This window comes from Stigmatopora nigra, chromosome 4 (assembly GCF_051989575.1).
Source record: "Stigmatopora nigra isolate UIUO_SnigA chromosome 4, RoL_Snig_1.1, whole genome shotgun sequence".
Taxonomy (NCBI): Eukaryota; Metazoa; Chordata; class Actinopteri; order Syngnathiformes; family Syngnathidae; genus Stigmatopora; species Stigmatopora nigra.
Window position 1 is genome coordinate 13,928,137 of NC_135511.1, and position 21,018 is coordinate 13,949,154.

The window sequence follows — 21,018 nt, forward strand, 5'->3', positions numbered from 1 at the left end:
ACAGAATAGGCAAAAAGCAAATAAACTGTTAGGTTTATCACTATTATAAATTTGCTTGAAATATAATCATATTTGGATATTAAACATTACATATATGAACGCCAAGACCAAAACCAAGACTCCAACTAACCCTAACACTTTTAATTCCATTATTCTAGATTACTGGGTCAGGACTAAATGTCATATTTGGTGGATCGAACAGGTATTAAATAATAAACCCACCTAGATTATTGTCGGTCAACACTTCTTTGACTTTTTTAGTGATGACATAGGTGTCGAGCTCAGATGACATGGCTACCAGCTCCTGGATGCCAAGTGGGTTAGTGGGGTGATGTAGGCCTATGAGATTGGCTGTTGACTTGACTCCCTCAGGCTGGGGAGGGAGGCCCAAGACCAGGTTCTCAGGTTGCTGATTCTCTTTGCTGCTCTCCAGGGAGAGGCTCACCGGCTCCACCAGGGGACTCGGCTGACCCTCTGCCGGACTCAGTGGTGGTGACGGGGACGACTGCGTTGGAACTGGACTCTTATCTGGAAGCAAAAATAGTCGATTAGAGAAGGCGATCAAACACATGAGAGGAGTTCTTGTGAAAGCATACTGACCCTGGTGGGGGGCCTGATTGAGGGTCTGGCCTAGTTGATCAAGTAACCAGAGCTGCATGCGGATGAAGGGTTCCCTGCCTTTCTGGGTCAGTTTGCTCCAGGGTTTGGGCCGTGAAAGCATATCACTTACACTCCCCTGAGAAAGACCAAGCACCTGCATAACAAACAATTGTAAGATGTATGATATGACACATTTAATAAGATCAGATAAGATGATAAAGAAAGGAATGGTCGTTGAAAAATAAAGCAGTTCAATAAACAGCCACTAGATGAAGCACCACACCGTAAATATGAGAGGAAAAATGTATTTTACAGTAATTAGGCCATTTGGCAGAGACACAGAAGGAAGGTGGGACGCTTCTTTTTTTTTAATATCACTATAAAAGATTTGAAATGAGAGCAACATGAAAGGACTGACAGACTAAATTCGATCAGAGTTGGAGTGAGCTTTTCTCATGATAGTATTGTCTTTTAGTTTAGATTTTTTTTACATATGGGAGGGATTAAAATGACTATCTGAAATTTGATCAATTTCCATGGATAGGCTATAAACTACACAACAAGAGGCGACTCCTAGTCCATTTTTATGGCAATAAATGTTTTTGAATTGCAAGTGTTGAATTTCCCTATCATTTGAGATCAGTAAATTGAACCAAAAATACTGTAAAAAAAACGTGTTTTAAAGCTGATGGCAGTAAAACTACTTTTGCTGTGGTATGACGAACTGAATTGCCTTTATAAAGGATTCTGGGCCAAGAGTTAACATATATATATTTTTAGACATAGTCACACTAGCCAATTTTGGGGAATTTTATCATAACAAAATAATAGTTATTTAGGTGCCTTTGGCCTAATCACCACAACACAAATTGATTACCACTAAAGAATAACTTTGCCAACTATTGAAGTTAGAGTGAAACAAATATGTAAGTTGAATAATGCAAAAAAAGTATGGATATTTACCTTTTCACCAAAAATCCTCTGGCAGATTCCATTTTTTGCCAGTTTTTCCTTCACTTGCCTCGTCAACTCAATGGTATCCACCTCTCGGTACATATACAACTCGTACTGCTCGGGAGTCAGAGGCGGGACGGTGGGCTTCAAAGCCCTGGGAATGTACGCCGGATAATAAGAAAGCCGGCCAGGACTCGGTCCCGGGGACTCGCCGCTGACCGAGGTATCCGACTCCACCTTGACCTCCGCGGGCCTCCCCGGTCCCAGCTCTTCTTCGGCGGCGGACGCCTCTTCGCTGAGACATTCGCCGTTCTCCAGGCGAGGCCAAGGGCGGCTCAACGCCGAGGGACCCGAAGACGAGGAAGACACGGCAGGGGAAACGGAATTAAAGGGCTGGGAGCCCCCCACTCCACACAACCCCACGGAGCCTCGCTCCTGAGACCAGTGCTGGTCGAAATAAGTGCCGACCTCCCCGATCTCCGATTTGACTTTGCGGATGATATTCTGAACGAAGGCTGCTGGGGAAAGGACGCTGAGGGGCGTCTGGGGGCCGCTGATGGAATTGGCCACACAGACAGTGACGCAGCCACCCTCTTCTTGCTTAATGGAGATGGGCAAAGGGAGGCCCCTTGAACGATCGTGGGGCCCCAGAAGTTCCACTTGGGCTGTGGTGCCAGCTGTGGAGGGTCTTCCGCTGCCCTCCAGATCCATCAAGACTTGTTGCTGGGATTCCATTTCCCGCCTGGCTTGCTGTAGGATGTTCTTAATGGTTTCGTCAGAGCTGTTGCTTGCCCCATTGCTGCTTCTGCCAAAGGTGGTGGTCACGGGAGTCTTGCAGTCTCCTAAACAAGACAATTGTGTATCTTTAGACCACATGTGTCAAAGTGGAAGCCAGGGGGCCAAATCTGGCCAGCCGCATCATTTTGGGTGGCCCGGGAAAGTAACTCATGAGTGCCGACTTTCTGTTTTAGGATCAAATTAAAGTGAAGAGTATAGATGTAAATTAAATTTTCTGATTTTCCCCCTTTTAAATTAATAATTGTCATTTTTTAATCCATTGTTTCTGTGTTTTTGGTTCGAAAATCATTTTGTAAACTCTAAAAATATTTTAAAAAGCTAAAATAAACATTGTTTTGGATCTATAAAAACAGAATATTCGGGGATTTTAATCCCGTTCTTTTAATCCATTTATAATTTTAAAAAATCAAAATATTATATCTAAAATGGTCCGGCCCACGTGAAATCAAGTTGACGTTAAAGCGACCCGCAAACCAACCCGAGTCTGACACCCTTGATTTATACCATGTCGTAGACCCCAATCAGCGCTAGAAAAAAATCAAAACTAGGCAGAGTTTGCCTGATCTTAATTCTTATTTTTTTCAACTCCGAACTTATGTTGATTTTTTCAAGTCATAGTATCTCCAGAATGGGATCCACCAATATACAATAGCACTAAGATAGCAGACTTGAATGAATACTGCACCACTGACCCAATCGAATCAGATCTAACTAGTTAGACCCTCAGAATCGGGCGAAATAAACGATGTGACGAGGACCTCTCTATTTAAATGTGTTGACTCTAGACTCACCACCCCTCTGGGACTGAATCTCCTTCTTGGCTTGCTCCAGGATATTCCTGATGGCGTCGTCTGACCCAGTTTCTGGAGTTCGGATGCGTGGAGTGATGCTCCCTGCCACGGAAAGACAGACAGAGAGCAGAGATGGCGGGGGGGTGAGTGGGATGGTTGATCAGAGAGCAGTTTCAAGGCTTTACTTTTGACTGCTAGATCAATGGCTGCCTTTGAGTGTGTGTTGTCTGAGGTTGCCGTATACGGGAAGCTCAACTTTCAAAAGCTGTGAATCTAGGGAGAAAACAAAGTTGAAAAGCAAGACTACAAACATGCCACAGGAAAGTGTGCAGGGAGAAGAAGTCAAGGATGAGGCCCAAGTTCCTTTTTGTCCAGCAAATACAGAGAAGGAACGTCATTGGGACCTTTCTGCTTTCACTTTGGTGTTGCAGTTGGAAGTAAGCATGGACATTTGTTATAAATACAGAGTTTGGGGCTCAGGTGGTCCTCTGATTGAATGACCGAGGGTTGGAATTCTGCCTAGCACTTGTGGATATTGACTTTATGTCCATAGGCAAGACATTGTACTAAACTTGCCTCTGTCCAAGTCACTTGAAAGTGAGCAGGTGGTGGTCAGTAGAGCCAATGCTACAAAATGGTTGCTTCACTTTTGTCAGTTTGCCTCAAAGCAGCTTTGGCTACAATAGGAGGTTATTGCTAGTAAGTGTGGAGTGAAAAATGTTGATATAGATGGTCTTATTAGTGTCATGAAAAACTACAGTTGTCCAAAAGTATGTAAGAAGATGTGAGTATTGTTTACGTATGTTGAGAGAAAAAGGAAAAGACAATCAAGTAGTAATCAAGTATTCAACTGGTCGCATTGCCTTTTATGGACTTTATGATTGTGATTGGGAGGAGACGTTAATGCTTGACTTGTATGTATTATATTCACTATTCAAACAATGAATAGTGCACTTCATCCACTTGGCACTTCAGAGCGCACAGGCCATTGAACCTATAAACCATGGTGTCAAAGTGGCGGCCCGTGGGCCAAATCTGGCCCGCCGCATCCTTTTGTGCGGCCCGGGAAAGTAAATCATGAGTGCTGACTTTCTGTTTTAGGATCAAATTAAAATGAAGAGTATAGATGTATATTAAATTTCCTGATTTCCCCCCTTTTAAATCAATAATAATAATTTTTTAATCAGTTTTTTCTGTTTTTAGTTTAAAAATCTTTTTGTAAAATATAAAATTATATTTAAAAAAAACTAAACTAAACATTGTTTTAGATCTATAAAAAACTGAATATTCAGGGCCTTTAATCTAGTTAATTTAATCAATTTATTAAAAAAAACTACTAAATATGTCTTGCTATAAACTGTAAGCGTTGTGTCCTGTGTTCCACTCACCTCTTTGACGGACCTGAATCGTCCTGAGGGCCAAGATGTTTTGCTCATCCGAGAGAAACTGCTTCATTTTAATGAAAGGCTCTTTCCCTTTCACGGTCAACTTCCTCCAAGGTTTGGGCCTAGCCAAAATCTCACTGACCGAGCCTTGGGATAAGCCCAAAACGTAGTGGCCGAAAACTCGTTGTCCGATGTTATGTTTCAGCAGCTGCTCCTTCACCTGAAAGGCGATCTCCGCCGTGTCCACTTGGTCGTCATCGCCCGCAATGGATCCGCCACTTTCTGATTGGTCGCTGGGTAGGCCTGCGTCGCTACCTCCCGAACCTTGAGTGGCGGACATGAGAGCCGCTTTGGCGGCGTAGAGTGCGGTGGGGAAAGCCATGTGGCCCTCTTTTTTAAAGTGGGGGGAGAGTAGATGCTTGTGGAGGAGATGGTCCCCGGATAGTCGGTCGCCGGAACACGGCGAAACGGAGAAGGGACGGGCAAGATCGTGACTGGAGGACGAGCCGTCTAGCGTGGGGGGACCGGGACTGGGGGAAGTGTGACCGGTCTCCACTTGAGAGGACGATGAGTTGGAGCCAGGTGGTCTATTTGTTTCTCTTCCTCCATCCTCTGACTGGTCGTCATCTGTTTTCATTAAAAAAACACAACAAATCCTGAAAATGATCTATTTTTAAAAACAAATACAACCTGCAAGAAATAACAAGACTGTAAAACGGACTGTAAGAAAATAACAAGGTATTTTACCAGTACTGTGCAATATCCTGGCCTTTTCCATTAAGTATTTGTGAGATGGAAGAAATGCGTCTTTATCCAGTAGGAGGGCCTCGGTGGCTTTTGCAGAATCCTGTACAGGTAAAAACTATATTTAGAAGGAATAAGGTACAGACTATTTTAAAAGAAATATATTTTTTGGTCATTTGGGCTAGTTTTGAGGAAAAGAATGCATACCTGGGATGAGCTGCCATTTGCAGAGGCTAGCTTCATTACCTTTAAGATACTAAAGATAGATAGACATAAAAAACAACATTATTTATCTTGACTTGAATAAACATTTATGATAAATCTGCACAACAATCACCTGAGTTCAGTTTTAATCTCTTCGTAATCCATTTGGGATTTCAGTTTGGCTTCTAATCTCTAAAAACGAGGTAAAAAAAAAACATTAAATGCAAATCATGAGTGATCTTCGGTTATAATATTAGTGGCACAGACCTCAATAGCTTCTGTTTTGTAGGTCAACTGTCGTTCTAGCTCCATGATCTGATTGGCCGAGGTCTCTTGCACTTCCTGTAGTGTGAACTGAAGCCGCTGAATGTTTTCAAGAAGGCGGAGGATTTCACGGTCTTTTGCGAGGAGAGTGGCCTCCAGTTTAGAGCGCGCAGCCTCGCCATTCTCATTATTCTGCTGAAAATGTGAAGGCAGATGAAAAAAAAAATAGAGATGAAGGGTGGGCGGGTATACATAAGATTAATAAGCTCATTAGAAGAACATTTCCATGGCATTGTGAACAAAACACAGTGTAAGAACAGTGATTAGCACATCCGCCTCACAGTTCTAAGATCAATGGTTGAAACCCAAACTCTGGCCTTCCTGTACGGAGTTTGGGTATACTCCCCGTGTCTGGGTGGCTTTTCTTCGGGTACTCCACTTTCCTCCAACACCCCCAAAAGCTGCCTAGGGGGCTGATTGACCACTCTAATTTGCCCATTGGTATGACTGTGTGCTTGTGCCCTGCGATTGGCTGGCAATCAATTTAGGGCAGATATGGGCAAACTACGGCCCGCGGGCCACATCCGGCCAGCTAGGCCTTTTAATCCGGCCCGCCGACATTGTCCAAATAATGTTTTTTTTTTTCCAAAATAGCGCCATGGCAGTAGCTCTGTCCAATCTTTTTTGTTTTTCGGTTTTACAGCCCCTCTATCTTTTTTAAAATGACATTTTAATATTTCTTAATACATTCCTTTTTACTTTACTTTGTACTGTATACTTTTTACTTTAATGATGCGTGATGAGTATGTTAATACTTTAGTCCTTTTTTCTGTTTATGTTTCGTATGTACTGTTAACGGATGCACTTTTTTATATGTATCCTATCTCGTGCTAACCCGGGATAGGATCTAGCACCCCTGTGGCTCTTGTGAGGATAAGTAACATGGAAAAGGAATGAAAGAATGGATTCTAGAGGGCACCATGAAGTAACATGTATAACATAGTTGACAAACAAGACGCCATTAATACCTTGCCGGCGTCCTCGACGAATTGACAGTCAACAGCAGAGGCGCTGCTGGCCCCATTGACGAGCTGCTCTTTTAGCCTCTGCACTTCCTTCTGGGCTATTTCTGCTCTCTGTGAAAAAAAGTGCCTTGATTACAATTGTGAGGATGATAGAAATATGATAAAGAAGGTGAAAAAAAGAGAAAAGCCATCTGCTGAAATGACTGCCAAGAAAAGCACAGTGTAACCATTGGTTGATTCTGCCAACGCAGCTGTTGAGTCAGCTGACTATTTCCCAAAGTACCTGCTTTGTCACACCCTTCTAATTATTGATTCATTTTGCGAACACAAAAAGAAAAGACTTGCAATAGAAGACCACACAGCACCAAGGCAAGTAAACACCGTATTATCATTCCACAATTACAAGATTTAAAGTGCCACCCAATAAATACAGAGACAAAATGCTAAAGTTTCTACAAAAGTTTCCTAATACTCCTCAAAACACAAAATATTTCAAAAGAATACTATATTTTAAAATACCAATCACGCCCCGAGTACCTAAAAAGACATCCCGTAAAGCCAAATCATAGTCAAAACACATTAAACGTCATTTTCATGATATTTGAATGATTGCTGTCCTTAATATAAACTTAATATTTCCTTTTTGAGGAATGCCATTCCCACATAACACGCACAAAATCACTCACACACACACACACATACACGTACACACACATACACACACACACACACATACACGTACACACACATACACACACATACACACACAAATAGAGGAAGGGTGGGGATTGGGGGGCATTATGGTGTGTGTCTTAATTAAAGCCGAGGCGTGATTACAGAAGTGATTACCCTAACAAAGGAACATCTCAATCAGGGATACACACAAAAAATCTCACCTGGTTCGCCTTCTCAAGTTTAGCCATGATAACGCCAACTTCTTCTACCCTGATGAACACATGAACAAAGACAATTAATAGAGCAAAACACACAAATTACCCAAATATTTGGCGATAAAAGTCAGGTTGAATTGTGTGATTCAAAGTAGCCAGACAATATTAGGATAATGTAATAACTGTTCTCCTTATGGGGAATTAATAATGTTGTTTTGAGCTTGTTTGGCTAAAAAGAAAAAAAATGGCAAAATTGTTGGTGAGAATGTGATAAGTAAGAGAAGTCTTTGTAATTGGGTTTTTAACATGACTACATTTCACGGTCTTATTAGGGCATGGAATAGACTAATGAATGAAGGATTTTCTTATCTTTACTAGTCACGTGTGATTAGAGTCATTTTAATTGGATGTTAGACAAAATTTAACCAGCGTCTTTCTTGTCTGCGTATATATGATTATTAGGCTAATTTAAACAGATACTCAGCAGGATTATTCATGAGGTTTGTTTGAAGCTGAACGATTTCTTTTGCAACATGAGACCTGATTTCAAAAGGTAGATAAGGAAGGACTAATAACCAAGACCCTGTGAGGGAATAAAATATGCACATTGCTGGGTTTGTTCAAAGACAGTCTTTTAACTGTCCTGCAATGTTTTTTCTTTGGCAAAACATTTGCTCAGTTCAATGTTATTATCCAAATTTAAGACTATCATTGCTAATAAAAACACATCACAGTCATTAGCTGGAAATAAAACTGGGCAATATGGGGAAAAATGCTCATTTTTATGTTCTGATAACCTGAATATAGTTTTTTTTAAATTACTTGTTGATATATTATAAAAACAGGCTTGTCATAAGTGTGAAATATATCTGCAACATAAAAGTATCCAATGTGGCACAGTGGTAAAAAAAATACTTTTGCACAAGGATGATGATATTTAAGTGTCCACTAGAACGTTTGACTCTATTTAGATAGCATAAAATATTAGATTAGATAATTTTATAACAGGAAAATATGTTAAACATAAATAAATAGGTAAAAAATGATTATATATATATATATATATATATATATATATATATATATATATATATATATATATATATATATATATATATATATATATATATATATATAGAAATATATATATATATATATATATATATATATATATATATATATATATATATAGAAATATACATATATAGACAAACACATAAATACATACACATACAGTGAACAATGAAGTGTAGACATTGGTAATTCATTAATAATGCAATGAATTAGTTTGCCTATGTTCCATGGGTTACATGACTTGCTCTTTTATATCGAACAGTTGTTTCTCCGAATGCTTTGAATGCATCACTCACTGCAGGCCTTGGAAGGCGTAGCAAGCTCGATAGAACTCACACAGTATTTCCCAGCCAGCTTTGCAAAATGTTATCAACTACTCCATGACTACAATTGTTAAAAGTTGCTCTGTGTGTTCAACTCCCCTCATAACTGCTCAATTCTCACCTGTATTTTATTTATTCACCATGAAATTTTCTCCTATGTTACCAAATGAAATCACCATTTTTTAAAAACGCAAAATTCACTATTATTGAAACTTTCATTCTTAAAAAATGAGTCCTGCTGGGCATCAATTAGTCTAAGAAAAAGGTAAGAATAGATAGCGCTTTAGCTGATAGAAGACACTAACAGGTGTCAGCTACACATTTAATGCACTTACGCAGTACAGAAAATGTTTTGTATCGATTACACCCTCAATGACTCAAGTCGGCGCGGACACATAGTCTTTGTACGTACATTAAGGAAGGATACTAGCCGTGAGAATAATGGCGGCGGGGCCAGAGTACAGAGTCTACGGGTCACCAAGGCGAACTGGCGCCGTGGGTCAGTGAAGCGGTAGTCATCTAAAAGAATGTCGAGCTGGGATAACAGGCGCACTATGACCGCGCACATAAAATACTAGCCATGAAAAAGCATCCCGTCCCAGCAAAATGCATGGCGGCGGATCTGGAAACATCAGTACAATTGTAGCATGGATTAAGCCTTGGAGAAAATCCATTAGCAGTGGCTGGCTGCGCTCTGGAGCACAACCTGAACAAAAGAGTGTTTACTTTGAATGTCTATCGACATCTTTCATACGGGCCTCCGATGTTTTTCAGGCACGCGCTGTATACGTAGCATTCAAAAAATCAGGACATTGGAGCGCTTTTCTGAGGCAATCTTTAAATGGAGCAATTCTTCTTGATGGCTGTCAAGGCTCAAACTGCCAGTGAAGGCAAACAACGAGCTCTTTCATCGACCTGGCTTAATGGCTGAGTCACTCTCTTGCCCCGCCGTTACAATGGCATTCCTGGGCTTTACACAACACATGAATTGATGTCGACAAAATCAAGTGAAACCGTTTCAACGCTCACGTTGTCTCAACCACGAGGGGTCACCAAGGCCAAGGATGGCAGTTTGGTGGCCACACGGGTGCCCGTTTCAAAGGAGTTTCTAGATCAGGGGAGTTAAACTCTGGTTCGCGGGCCAAATTACAGTAATCCCTCGAATATCGCGGTTTCACTACATTGCAGTTTTTTCGCTAATTAATTTTTGTTGTTGTAAATGCATAAAAATGTAAAAATCCACGCTTAAACTTGCAAGCAGAAGCCCCTCCCCTGTCTTTCACTTGCTACTAGGACTAAAAAAAAATGATGATTTTTTTTTTTAAATAGGGGTGACCCTACTTTGCGGTTTTTCGTTTGTCGCGGCCATGTTTGGTCTGCATTAACCGCAATAATCGAGGGATTACTGTAATGCCAACTAGGTGTAATGTGCTAGCAGACAGAAAAACCAAATCGGACGCCCTAACAGACCACTCCCGGCCCGTGAGCCGCACTTTTGACACCTTTGTTCTAGATGTATAGGCAGCAAAATGTACTTACTTGTTTGTCATTTCTTGGCTATATTTACACCGCAGGTCGAGCAGTTCTCTCTGTGAAGTATCCAAAGCTGTTTGGAGAAAATACAAAATATACATTAGATTGTAAAATATCTAGTCATTGTTTGAACTAGAAAATATTTTTTCTAAGAAAAGTAAACTAGAACTAAACCAGTGGAATCTGTAACATACCCAATGGATTATTTTTTTTTGTATATTGATAAAACTCCCAGTTTATGTTGTTATTTTCACTATGCAGGACAAGCTTCCCAAGCAAGTTTCTCATTATTCACAAGACAGACTTAATCAGTTCACATTGCAACTAGCCAAATATTAAACATAACTAAATAATGACCTCATTGAAAGCCAAATATAAAATGATCATTATCCATGTCAAGAGATTGACAAAGAATTATTATTTTTTTTGGTGCCTGTTAAGCATAATTACTATACTTTCTATTTGAATGACTATTTTTAATGAGTCCTTGCACACCTTTAAATAATTCAACATGTGCACCATTAGTATTTCATAAGATGTTATCAAGTTAGGAGTAGATATCAATGTTTCAGATACTCACATGAATGCAAAATCTTGATTTTCTCTTCAGCCTCTGACAGTTTGTCAGCCAAACTAAGCTCAACATTTTCTTCCTCCCTAGGAAGAAACCATTTCAGTTTTACACCCTATCACTTTTGCTCATGTACACAACTTTATGCCTTGACAGGTAAAATGCTCGTCTCAGTGTAGCAGGCCCCAAAGCGTTCGCAGACAAATGGAGTTTAAGTACCGTTGGAGCTTTTTACGAGAATCTTTGAAGAACCATCTCGGCCAATTTATTTGTGATTTGATTTAACATGCGATGCACTTTGATTTTCTCTGCTAAAAGGGCCTCCTCTCCTCTACTCCACACTGGGAATACCAGCATTAATACTAATATAAGCTTTCCTGGGTATTAGAAATACAAAGCGCCATCTTTATAAAAATCCCTGATGACATTTTGGTGGCGGGGTAGATTAAGGATCAATAGGAGGAGTATAGAGAGCTGGTGAACAAGTTTAACCAGTACCCTTGTCGCTCAGTTTGGTCCTGGTAGATCTCCTGTGGAGAGCCTGGGGCTCCGGGAGTTGGCGTGCTGTTGGGGGTCATATTGGGGGCTGGAGAGCTCCGCTCACGGGGGTCTCCAGGTTCTGTTGTGTCTGTGAAGCCGTTGTCTGTGGGTCCTTTCAAGGAAAGAACAGATATTAAGAAAATGGGAATTATTCACTCGTAATAGAAATCTAAAATATAGTTAATGTTGGCTTATTTTTGAGCATTTCCACTTTGTGCATTGAATGTTTTAACTATTTAAGTCAATGTCGTCTTTGTACAAAAATTACAGTAATACCTCGTTTATGGCGGTTGGTGGTCTAACCGCAATGCGGCGAGGTATTATTGTAAAGGTAAAATGCTTGGTCAGAAAAGTCGCAATTAGATTCTAAAATCTTTGTGCGCTATTAAGTACATGTCAAAACGAGCATGCAGGAAGTCTGACCTGTCTTTTCGATGCGCTCCAAGTGTTTCTTCCGGTGCCCGCTGTTTGGAACTTCGGTCTGAAGCTCCTGCAGCCTCTCCTCCAGTGTGCGTGAGGCCTCCAGTACAGGCGCCGGATCTACAAAGAAATAAAAATAAAACACAAACTTTCTGAAAGTGTTTTTTTCCAGCGAGGATCGAACGTTGAACTTTCCGCACTCAGACGCCTTTGAAAAACGCCAACTTCCATCGACCCAGTTGAATCAAGATGGCGGCAGCCGTAGCCATGGTGTGAATTTCTAGGCATTTCAATTCAAAATTTGGTACTTTTGCGAAATGATTGCTTCCAAAAAACATGACTGTATTTTCATGACTATACGGCGCATCATATTTTTAGCCGTAGTGTCAGTGACGAGTGCTATTTCAGGCTTCGCCAGGCCACGATACATTGGGTGTATTGACAAAAGAACTAAAAATTCAATCACAATAACAGCACAGTACTTTTTCTACGGGAAAATAGTACAGTCGGGGGCTACTTGCCATAGTTGTGAGAGCTATAGGAGGATAGTGTACCCTATCGACTGATTTATTTCATTTTATCGTGATAACAATTTTAGTATTGGTCCATATATAAAGCGCACTGGACTATAAGGCGCCCTGTCTATTTTGAAGAAAATGTAAGACTTTTATGTGCGCCTTATAGTCGTGAAAATACAGTAAGTAACACTTTTTTTTGGGATTTACATAGTTTAAGAAAGTTGTCCAGAGTTTGCCTTGGGTAAACTCCTGAAATTCCAGATTAGTTGGCGGCTCTCTAACGACTGTCCACTTCTTTCTAATGAGTATATTCTCAACCACTTATGAACGATACGAAAAACCGAAAAGATTATGGTGAAAACAGTGACAGTGTTTAGTGCCAAATATATACATACACCTAAACAAAGTGCAAAGGATGTAAAAAGAAAGAAAGGGGGGTTAAAAAAAGCGGATTCTTAGCACAACAGAGGAGCTATTTTGCAATGCATGCGCGGCAGGCAGCATGGGGCCCATGGGGCCAACTAGGAGGCTGCTTCTCAGCTAACAAGTCTCCTCTGTATCATTTGATCATTTAAATTATTATGCCAGGAATTCTCAAGAGGCAGCTCGGCACTCCACATCACAGAGCTGTTTTTAATCTTCGCCTTCTCTTTCTTCCCGTCCCGAAAAGTTCAACGGCTCAGAGAGAGTGAGTCGCTCTTGTTGTGTACCTGCCTGACGAACACCAAAGGAGGTGACTTCTAGTGCCAAAGCGCCGAGAAGGGAAGCTCATGGGAACGCCTTGACAAGCACTTGAAAAACTCTAAAAGAGGAAAATGGCTTCTTTGCTCTACACAAACTTTTTCTCCCCCCACACCAAGCTTTCATGCACGTCTATGTATGGACAATTTCGCCACTTTACCGCCAACAACCGGCGAAAATAAACAGTCTGAATTTCTGTGCAGTGCAATTCGTTGAAATCCTGCTTGGGTCTTTTCATCAGACAAACATTTTGCCCCGTTTAATTGATTGAGCTGTTTTTTTTTTGTTTTTTTTGTAGGACCGTTTACAGTCAAGCATTGTCTGCGTTCATTGTTGCGCCGACTGTAGAGATGTTGCATCAGTCACAAGGGACGTCACTATTAAAAGGAAAGGCTCTTCTAAGAAAAACAGGAAGAATTGTTATTCCATCCAAGCGCTGTCACAGAAAGCCTTTTTTTTTTTTTTTTTTAGGTCTTTTCCTATTCATCCTTTTCAACTTTTAGCGTTCAAAGGACAGAGATGAAACTCAGTCGGGGATTATCAATCAGTGCCAGGAGAGTTAGTCCAATCAAAGTTGTGCACAAAAGTTAACCTTTTCAGCAAAAGTGGAAAATAAAGACTTGCAATTTGCACCAGTTTTAGATGAGTGCACAAATACATCATTTTTAAGTGAGGTCAAAAAAATAGAAGCTATACAAGTACAAGCTACAACATTGTATGTATATACATATTTCAGCAACATGTGTATTTAATTATGTATATATATTTTTTAATTAACTTATTTATTTATGTATTTTCAATATTAATGTGTTTTTTCTTAATTTTTTCTTCAATTATTTATTATTTCTTTATGATTTAAACAAATGTGTATTTATTTATTTATGTATTTATGTATTTAAGTATTTGTTTATTTATTTATGTCACTATGTATTTATTTTTCATATGCATTTACTTATTTCATTAATTTATTTATGTAGTTATGTATTTATTTTTTAAATGTATTTACTTATTTTATTTATCTATTTATTAACTTATTTATTACTTATTTATTTATGTCTACAATGTCTTGTGCTGTGTCTGTATTCTCTTGTTACTGTGACAATGAAATTTCCCAAATAGGGATGAATAAAGTTATCTAATCTAATCTAATTTAAGCACACTAATAATAAATAATATTTCATTTGGTACTCCATTGACAGTACCCAAAAAGACAATTTTATCCAGTTCAATGACCGACAAATAGTATGTGTGCCCCGTTACACCTGAAAACAGACATCTAGCGTTATAAATGGCAGCCAGTGAGGTAATTGAGTTCCCTGTACGGGTAAAAACAATTTTTAAAAATCACAACTCGTGCATAAATCGGTGAAAGTAGCGACAAGTGGATTCTCTCAAAGGACAGAGAGCGCTACACATATTGAGGAAGAGTCCAGAAAGTCAGCAGATAATTTTGCAAAATGAGCCTACTAATTGGTGGTATTTATGAGTAACAATATGGCTTCTGAAGGTAAAAACCTTCACATTAAAACAAGCTCACAGCTTGCATTTCCATTAATGAACCCCACCAAGCCCTTTAAAGTGTGATATACTCTTTAAAAGAGGATAAACAGTCTTTCTAACTTCACCCTTATCTTAGCTTAGTTTGTATAAATTTACACTAAAAGAATGGAACAGGAATGAATCAAAAATGAACAGAAATGAACCAAAAATGAACAGGAATGAACCAAAAATGAACAGAAATGAACCAAAAACGAACAAAAATGAACTAGAATGAACAGAAATAAACCAAAAATGACAAGAAATGATCCAAAAATGAACAGAAAAGAACCAAAAATGAAAAGAAATGAACCAAAAATTAACAGAAATGAGCCACAAATGAACAGAAACCTACTCAGAATTGCCCCAAAACTGCCAGAAGTCCAAAAACGGCAAATGCAAAAATATCAACAAAAAGTGACTTGAAATGTCCCTAAAAAATGTCTACCAAAAAAACTAAATCCACAGCATGAAAACATTGGTAAAGTTGCATTCATTAGTCATTAACAATGAACCGTTCAGAAAATTCAAATTACATGAGATGTACCTGAGTGGATAAGCCCAAGGTCCACTAAACTAAAAAGTGTTTTGATCTTGACAAATTGATATCAAAGCCCAAACGTTGGCTTTGTTTGTGTCTAAACTCTTAAAAACGTAGCAATGTAAATTATTGCAAGGGACCTTCAAGTCAACTGTGTCTGTATTTGTATTATTTCCACAGAGCTTCAAGCTTGTGTAGGTACTGACTTTTTTTTTTAATGATGTTTTCGCACAACTGCAGTGATGCAGAGTTTCATCATTTTGGCTGTGCAATAATGAGGATGCTTCGGTGTAGTGCTTGCTTCCCCGTGGTCACCCAGTTGCTTTTACTGGCCGATGGATGTGTCAAAAGAAAAACGCATTGCGACTTTTGGGGAAGGAGAGGCCCAAATTAGACAGGTACTTGGAAATTTGGTGGAATGTGTGTGTGTTTAAATGGGCAAATGCGCTGCAGGGGTTTCAAACTTATTTATGTCGTGGGCCACATTGCTGTTAGAGTTAGCTAACTAGGCTATCAAAAGTAATGGTCATTGGAATTAATCATTCCTATATAATTCCTCTTTTTGAGACCCTTAATAGTAAATACTCATTTCTTGTATTTCTATTATTTTTTAAATAAATTAAAAAAACGAATTATTTCTGGTCCTGTAATTGGCTGGCCACCTTTTCAAATTCTGTCTATTTTTACTATTGAATAAAAAGGCATTGTAGTAAATATTATTATTTACATTTAAAACTTTTTCAGTTTTATTTCCAATATAATTTAAAAATATTTTCCATTAAAATGTGAAGGAAAACCCTTAACCTTAACTTAACTTTTTTTCCATAAGAAAGGCAAACTGCTAAGTAAAAACATATTTACTTGGATCAAAACACTAGAAATCAGGAAATATGTTTCATTATCTATCATCTTCATATATATGTTTGCATAAAACTTAAAGTCAACACTTTCTCTCATCTCATCTCATTTTCTGAACCGCTCATTTAGGGTTGCGAGGGGTGCTGGAGCCTATCTCATCTGACTTCAGTGACCAACCAATCACAGAGCGCAAGGAAACGGACAGCCAATCATACCGTGCATGTTTTTGGAATGTGGGAAGAAAACCGGAGTACCCGGAAAAAACCCACGCATTCCTGGGGAGAACATGCAAACTCCACACAGATAGATGTGACCTGGATTTGAACCCAGGACCCCAGAGCTGTGACACCGACGTGCTAACCACTCGCTCCCATCAACACTTTCTCGGGCCTCAAAAAAAAGACACGTCGGGCCGGACCTGGCCCCCGGACTGCCGCTTTGACACCTGTGTGTACTACGGTCTGGTGTTGCAAGACAAGCAGGTGCGTGGGGTTGGTCCGTCTTTGCCATGTCAGCGATACGCCATCATTAGGGTGGCGTGGGCACAGTGGGGTGCACCATTAAGTCTCTCTGGGCACTGTGTAATTACGCTCTGACATAATTAACCCACCAAGCCCATTAGCCAAGCAGTAGCTGGCTGGAGTGAGAAAGAAAAAAAAAAGCTATAATTATTTGTTGTGCACATGTTAATGAGGCCAGCTGTGTTCTCATCACACGACACGAACAAATTAATTTACAAGCTCGAGGGTTTTCTCTTTTCATTCAAAACAGCCTTGTTTTTTTTTTTTTCCATCTCGGACTTCAAGGTCCGTAAACACGTTCCGCCGCAACATATAGCAAGCGTGTTGTAATCATACCGTCAAGGACCAAAAGTAGGTTGACGCCATTTGTAAGATGGCTTTTTAACCTTGGTGAATGCAAATGTTAAGCATTTACGATAATGGCCACCAGGGCTTAAAAAAAAACGCAAACAGTACGATGTTTTTTGTCTTCTATGGCGAGCGCTCATTTTAAACGAGAAATAAAGTTACCAGGCAAAGCCAAGTTGACGGAAATGGAGACAAACACGGCCTTTGATTGGTATCCGCGCAGCGCGGCGTGATGTCACCAAGAATTAGCGTCATCTAATTCTTTTGTCTACGCGTTTTTTTTTTTTGGAAGCGGCATTCCGACACGCGCCGACTCTCCCCCTCCGGTCCCTCGGAGGTGTCCAACTCCACAGGGAGCGGTTGAGGAGGAGGCCCGGTTCTTTTATGAACATAATGCATTATTAAGCACCTCAAACATCTCCTGGGCTTTTGTTTATTACTGCTCTTATTAATCACTTGTGCATAATCAGGTCCCACCCATCGAGCTTTCATTCCCCATCAGCTTTTATATGGCTTTATTTTCCAAGAGAGTGCCACAAACATTTATGGCGTTTCCTCTTTCTTTCTCTGGCTACTCAGCTGCACAATTACAATAAAGGCGGCTGGCCGTAGCCTCCCAGCTTGTTCGTGTGTGGGTGGGGGTTGAACCACGGTCTTCTTACCGTCGTTCACGATGAATTTGAATGGTACGGAAACACTGAGGTCAGTGCTTTCTGATTTGAGGATTTTGTCGCTTAAGGGAACGTTGGTTGTGAATGGGGAAGATGTCTTGCGGAATAAAATAGCACGCAACAGAGCTGAGATGACTCAGTCAATATACTAAGTACTTTTGGTTATTCTATAATTTAAGGATATTTTACATCTTCAGCCTTCATTTTTCAAATAATCCACATACCAAAATACTACTAACATGTTTATAAGTAATTGGAAAAAAAATAATGGAAAGTAATCCTTGAAAATTCATTCATTCATATTATTTTCTGCTTATCCTCACAAGGCTCACGAGGGTGTTGGAGTCTATCCCAGCCAACAATGGGCAAAGTGTTTTGTGTATAGAAATATAATTATTATTCACAAATGAACTGTCCTCATCATGTATGAAGCGCATCCGCCTCACAGTTCTGAGATCGAGGGTTCAATCCCCAGTGGGTTTCGACTTTTCTGTGTGGGTGGCATTTGCATGTTCTCCCCATGCCCTGTGGGTTTTCTACTTAAGCACCAGTTTTCTCCAACATCCCCAAAAAATGTATGGGATGGTACCCTGCCTCTTGCCACTACTTGGTCAGGATAGGCTCCAGCACCCTTGTGGCCCTTTGTGAAGATGGTGAGTCAACCGAGCTATTCGAGTCATCCGACGAAAAAACCTTCCCATTTTAGTACGAAAACATATCGCAACCCTAAAAAAAATTGCAGTAGTTATTTTCCAATCTTGTCCATCCCTAATTCAAAGCCCCCCATTAACATCCAAATTCTCCATGAAGGCCCATAAAGTGAAATTCTACTCTTCCTCTGCACAGTAGTACCACCAGTCGCCACTAGCAAGCACTGTTGCCATTACATTTTCAACTGGCATCCGCGCGAACACACATACACGCGTTTACACACTTATTGGGGAGTATTCAGAACAGAATCTTCACAAAGTCTGATGAGCTCCCCGCTCAGATGAAAGCATCTCTGTTCTAAAAGAGAGAGGGAGTGGGCTAGACCCTCAGGGAGGAGGCGGCGGCGGCGGCAGTGCGTCTATGCGTGTTTATACGTATGTGAGTGTGTGTACATGTGTGTGTGTGTGGTGAGAGGCGGCGAGGAAGAGCAAACACCTGGAGCGTCGGTCTCTGGGCTACGCCCCTGGCGACAGGGCCTCGCTGATCTCACAGAGGCGGCAACAAACGCTGACGTTCAAACAACTCGCGCACATTCCAGGAGGGAAGCGCAGAATGAGACGGCGAAGAGTCGAGCTCGAAAAAGACGTGGGAAAAGTTGAGACGCCTCTCTGGGAAGCCGTGAACTCCGGCTGAAGCTGCCATGACTTTTTATCCGACGTGGGGTGATCGCGCCGTGTTTATCGGGGCTGATCAAAACGATGCGGAGGTGATATAAACATTGTTTGGGAAACACTGTTAACAGGAGGCTTTCAAGCCTCGCGCCGGGTTAGCGTACGCAACATGAGAAGATGTCACGGGTATGTCAAAATAGAGCACGTTGATGAAACGCTCCGGTTGGATTGACGTCTATGCTTTGTGGGTCTTTTTGAAAGAGACAACAAAAAACACCCATTTAATAACTTTTTTTTTTTTACAATAAGTTTTGACTTCAAAAGTCGAATGCCATTGCCACGAAATGATAGCAGGCCATATTTTGGACACAAATCCAGGGTGATGTAAATGTGTTAATTAAAAAAATAGGACCTAATTAGTCGTCTTTGTGACCTCCACCTTGCCGGCAAAAAAAAAATCTCCAAAGATAATATCAAACCTAGAATGAGTTGAGGATTTTTGCACTCAGCTAGCACGCTATTTCTGTGGAGCACTTGAAATGTAAACACAATCATCTATTCTGGTTGTGATGTCACCACCAGAATGTGATGTCACCACCAGAATGTGATGTCACAACCAGAATGTGATGTCACAACCAGAATTGCCCGAAAACATGCAAACTCGGAAGCTCGGAACCCAACGGGAATTGACCCAGGATCTCAAAACGTGCCAAGTACTTGTCCAACGTGCCACAAAAAACCCTTTTCACAATAAATAAATAACTACTGGCACAAGATGGGTATTCTGTAGCCTCAAAATCAAGTCAACCGAACTATGTTGTGAAAAAAGAATGGGATCTGGACCACCTGACTATATTCAACGTGTGGTTGAAGCCCATCATTTTCCCGCTCGTACCAAATAAGGGCATGAGATGGGTAATGAACGCGAACAAAACGTATAACTGATGTGACCAGATGTTAATGATAGCCACATGCAACAGGTCACATATCGAACGGATGTTGTGCCCCACCTCCACGTTGTTCATTAACTGGAGCAAAAACACTCTAGGGGAGAGACACTGTCAAATAAAATAACAAGAAAAGGGGGGAAAACATCCAGCGATGAATAGTAATAACTGCATTAAGATTAACGAGCGGGTGGAGAAAAGAATGATGGCGGCTGTCAAAGGATCCGAAATACGCGGACGTAAGAAAAACGGGGGTCGGCTTGCGTTGTTTTTGAAAAACAGAGGGGAACCAAGTGGGGTTGTAGCCAAATGACCGCCCCCGCATTCCACCCGCAGTCATCTGTTCTCAAATCGGAAGGGAGTCGTGACCTTGGGTAACTGCCGCAAGATATACAATGACAACCTGGCACAGAGTAAACTGCGCGCTTTGAAAACAGGAAATCTTTTGGACAAACCAGCCAATTTGGCTTCTGGTTGCCTACTGTATATTACTGTTTAATATACCCCACCCGCATTTAATATACCCAGGTATATTGAATGGCATGGATATATTAAACGGCAGGGGTATATTAAATGGCGCACAAACAGGAGGCTCAAGAAAGGTAAAATTATTTAATACTATACTATATTACACAGCAAATTACGGTAGCTAGTGGGATGCCACACTTAAAAAAGTGCTATGATTACCAAAATATAAGTTTTTTTTTCAGATCATGACGCCAACTTTAATAAATATGGTAACCCTTTCATGTTATTATTGTTATCTCTGATCTCAAGGTTAACCAATTTTACGCCTAGTTTTGTCAAATATTCTAAATTAAGGTACTTTGACAGGTATAATTCTATAGAGTTCAATGGATGAAGGCATTTTGTGGGGAAAAATTAAACATTAAGTTAAG

General features: G+C 40.4%; 1 protein-coding gene across 4 annotated transcripts in view; it reads right to left on the bottom strand.

The window, feature by feature from the left end:
• LOC144195758 (homeobox protein cut-like 2) overlaps window positions 1-21,018 on the bottom strand; it is an 82,896-nt gene that overhangs the window by 4,917 nt on the left and 56,961 nt on the right. For 2 of the 4 annotated variants that reach the window (XM_077715578.1, XM_077715582.1), the window contains exons 5-18: window positions 12,120-12,236; window positions 11,655-11,808; window positions 11,166-11,242; window positions 10,592-10,658; window positions 7,662-7,710; window positions 6,769-6,876; window positions 5,744-5,935; window positions 5,610-5,668; window positions 5,480-5,528; window positions 5,276-5,375; window positions 4,532-5,155; window positions 3,144-3,245; window positions 1,564-2,396; window positions 223-754 (exon numbers count right to left, since the gene is read on the bottom strand). In XM_077715578.1, coding sequence (XP_077571704.1) covers window positions 223-754; window positions 1,564-2,396; window positions 3,144-3,245; window positions 4,532-5,155; window positions 5,276-5,375; window positions 5,480-5,528; window positions 5,610-5,668; window positions 5,744-5,935; window positions 6,769-6,876; window positions 7,662-7,710; window positions 10,592-10,658; window positions 11,166-11,242; window positions 11,655-11,808; window positions 12,120-12,236 — 3,063 coding nt within the window. The remainder of the gene's footprint in view (window positions 1-222; window positions 755-1,563; window positions 2,397-3,143; window positions 3,246-4,531; window positions 5,156-5,275; window positions 5,376-5,479; window positions 5,529-5,609; window positions 5,669-5,743; window positions 5,936-6,768; window positions 6,877-7,661; window positions 7,711-10,591; window positions 10,659-11,165; window positions 11,243-11,654; window positions 11,809-12,119; window positions 12,237-21,018) is intronic. The other 2 variants (XM_077715581.1, XM_077715580.1) reach the window with 2 other exon arrangements.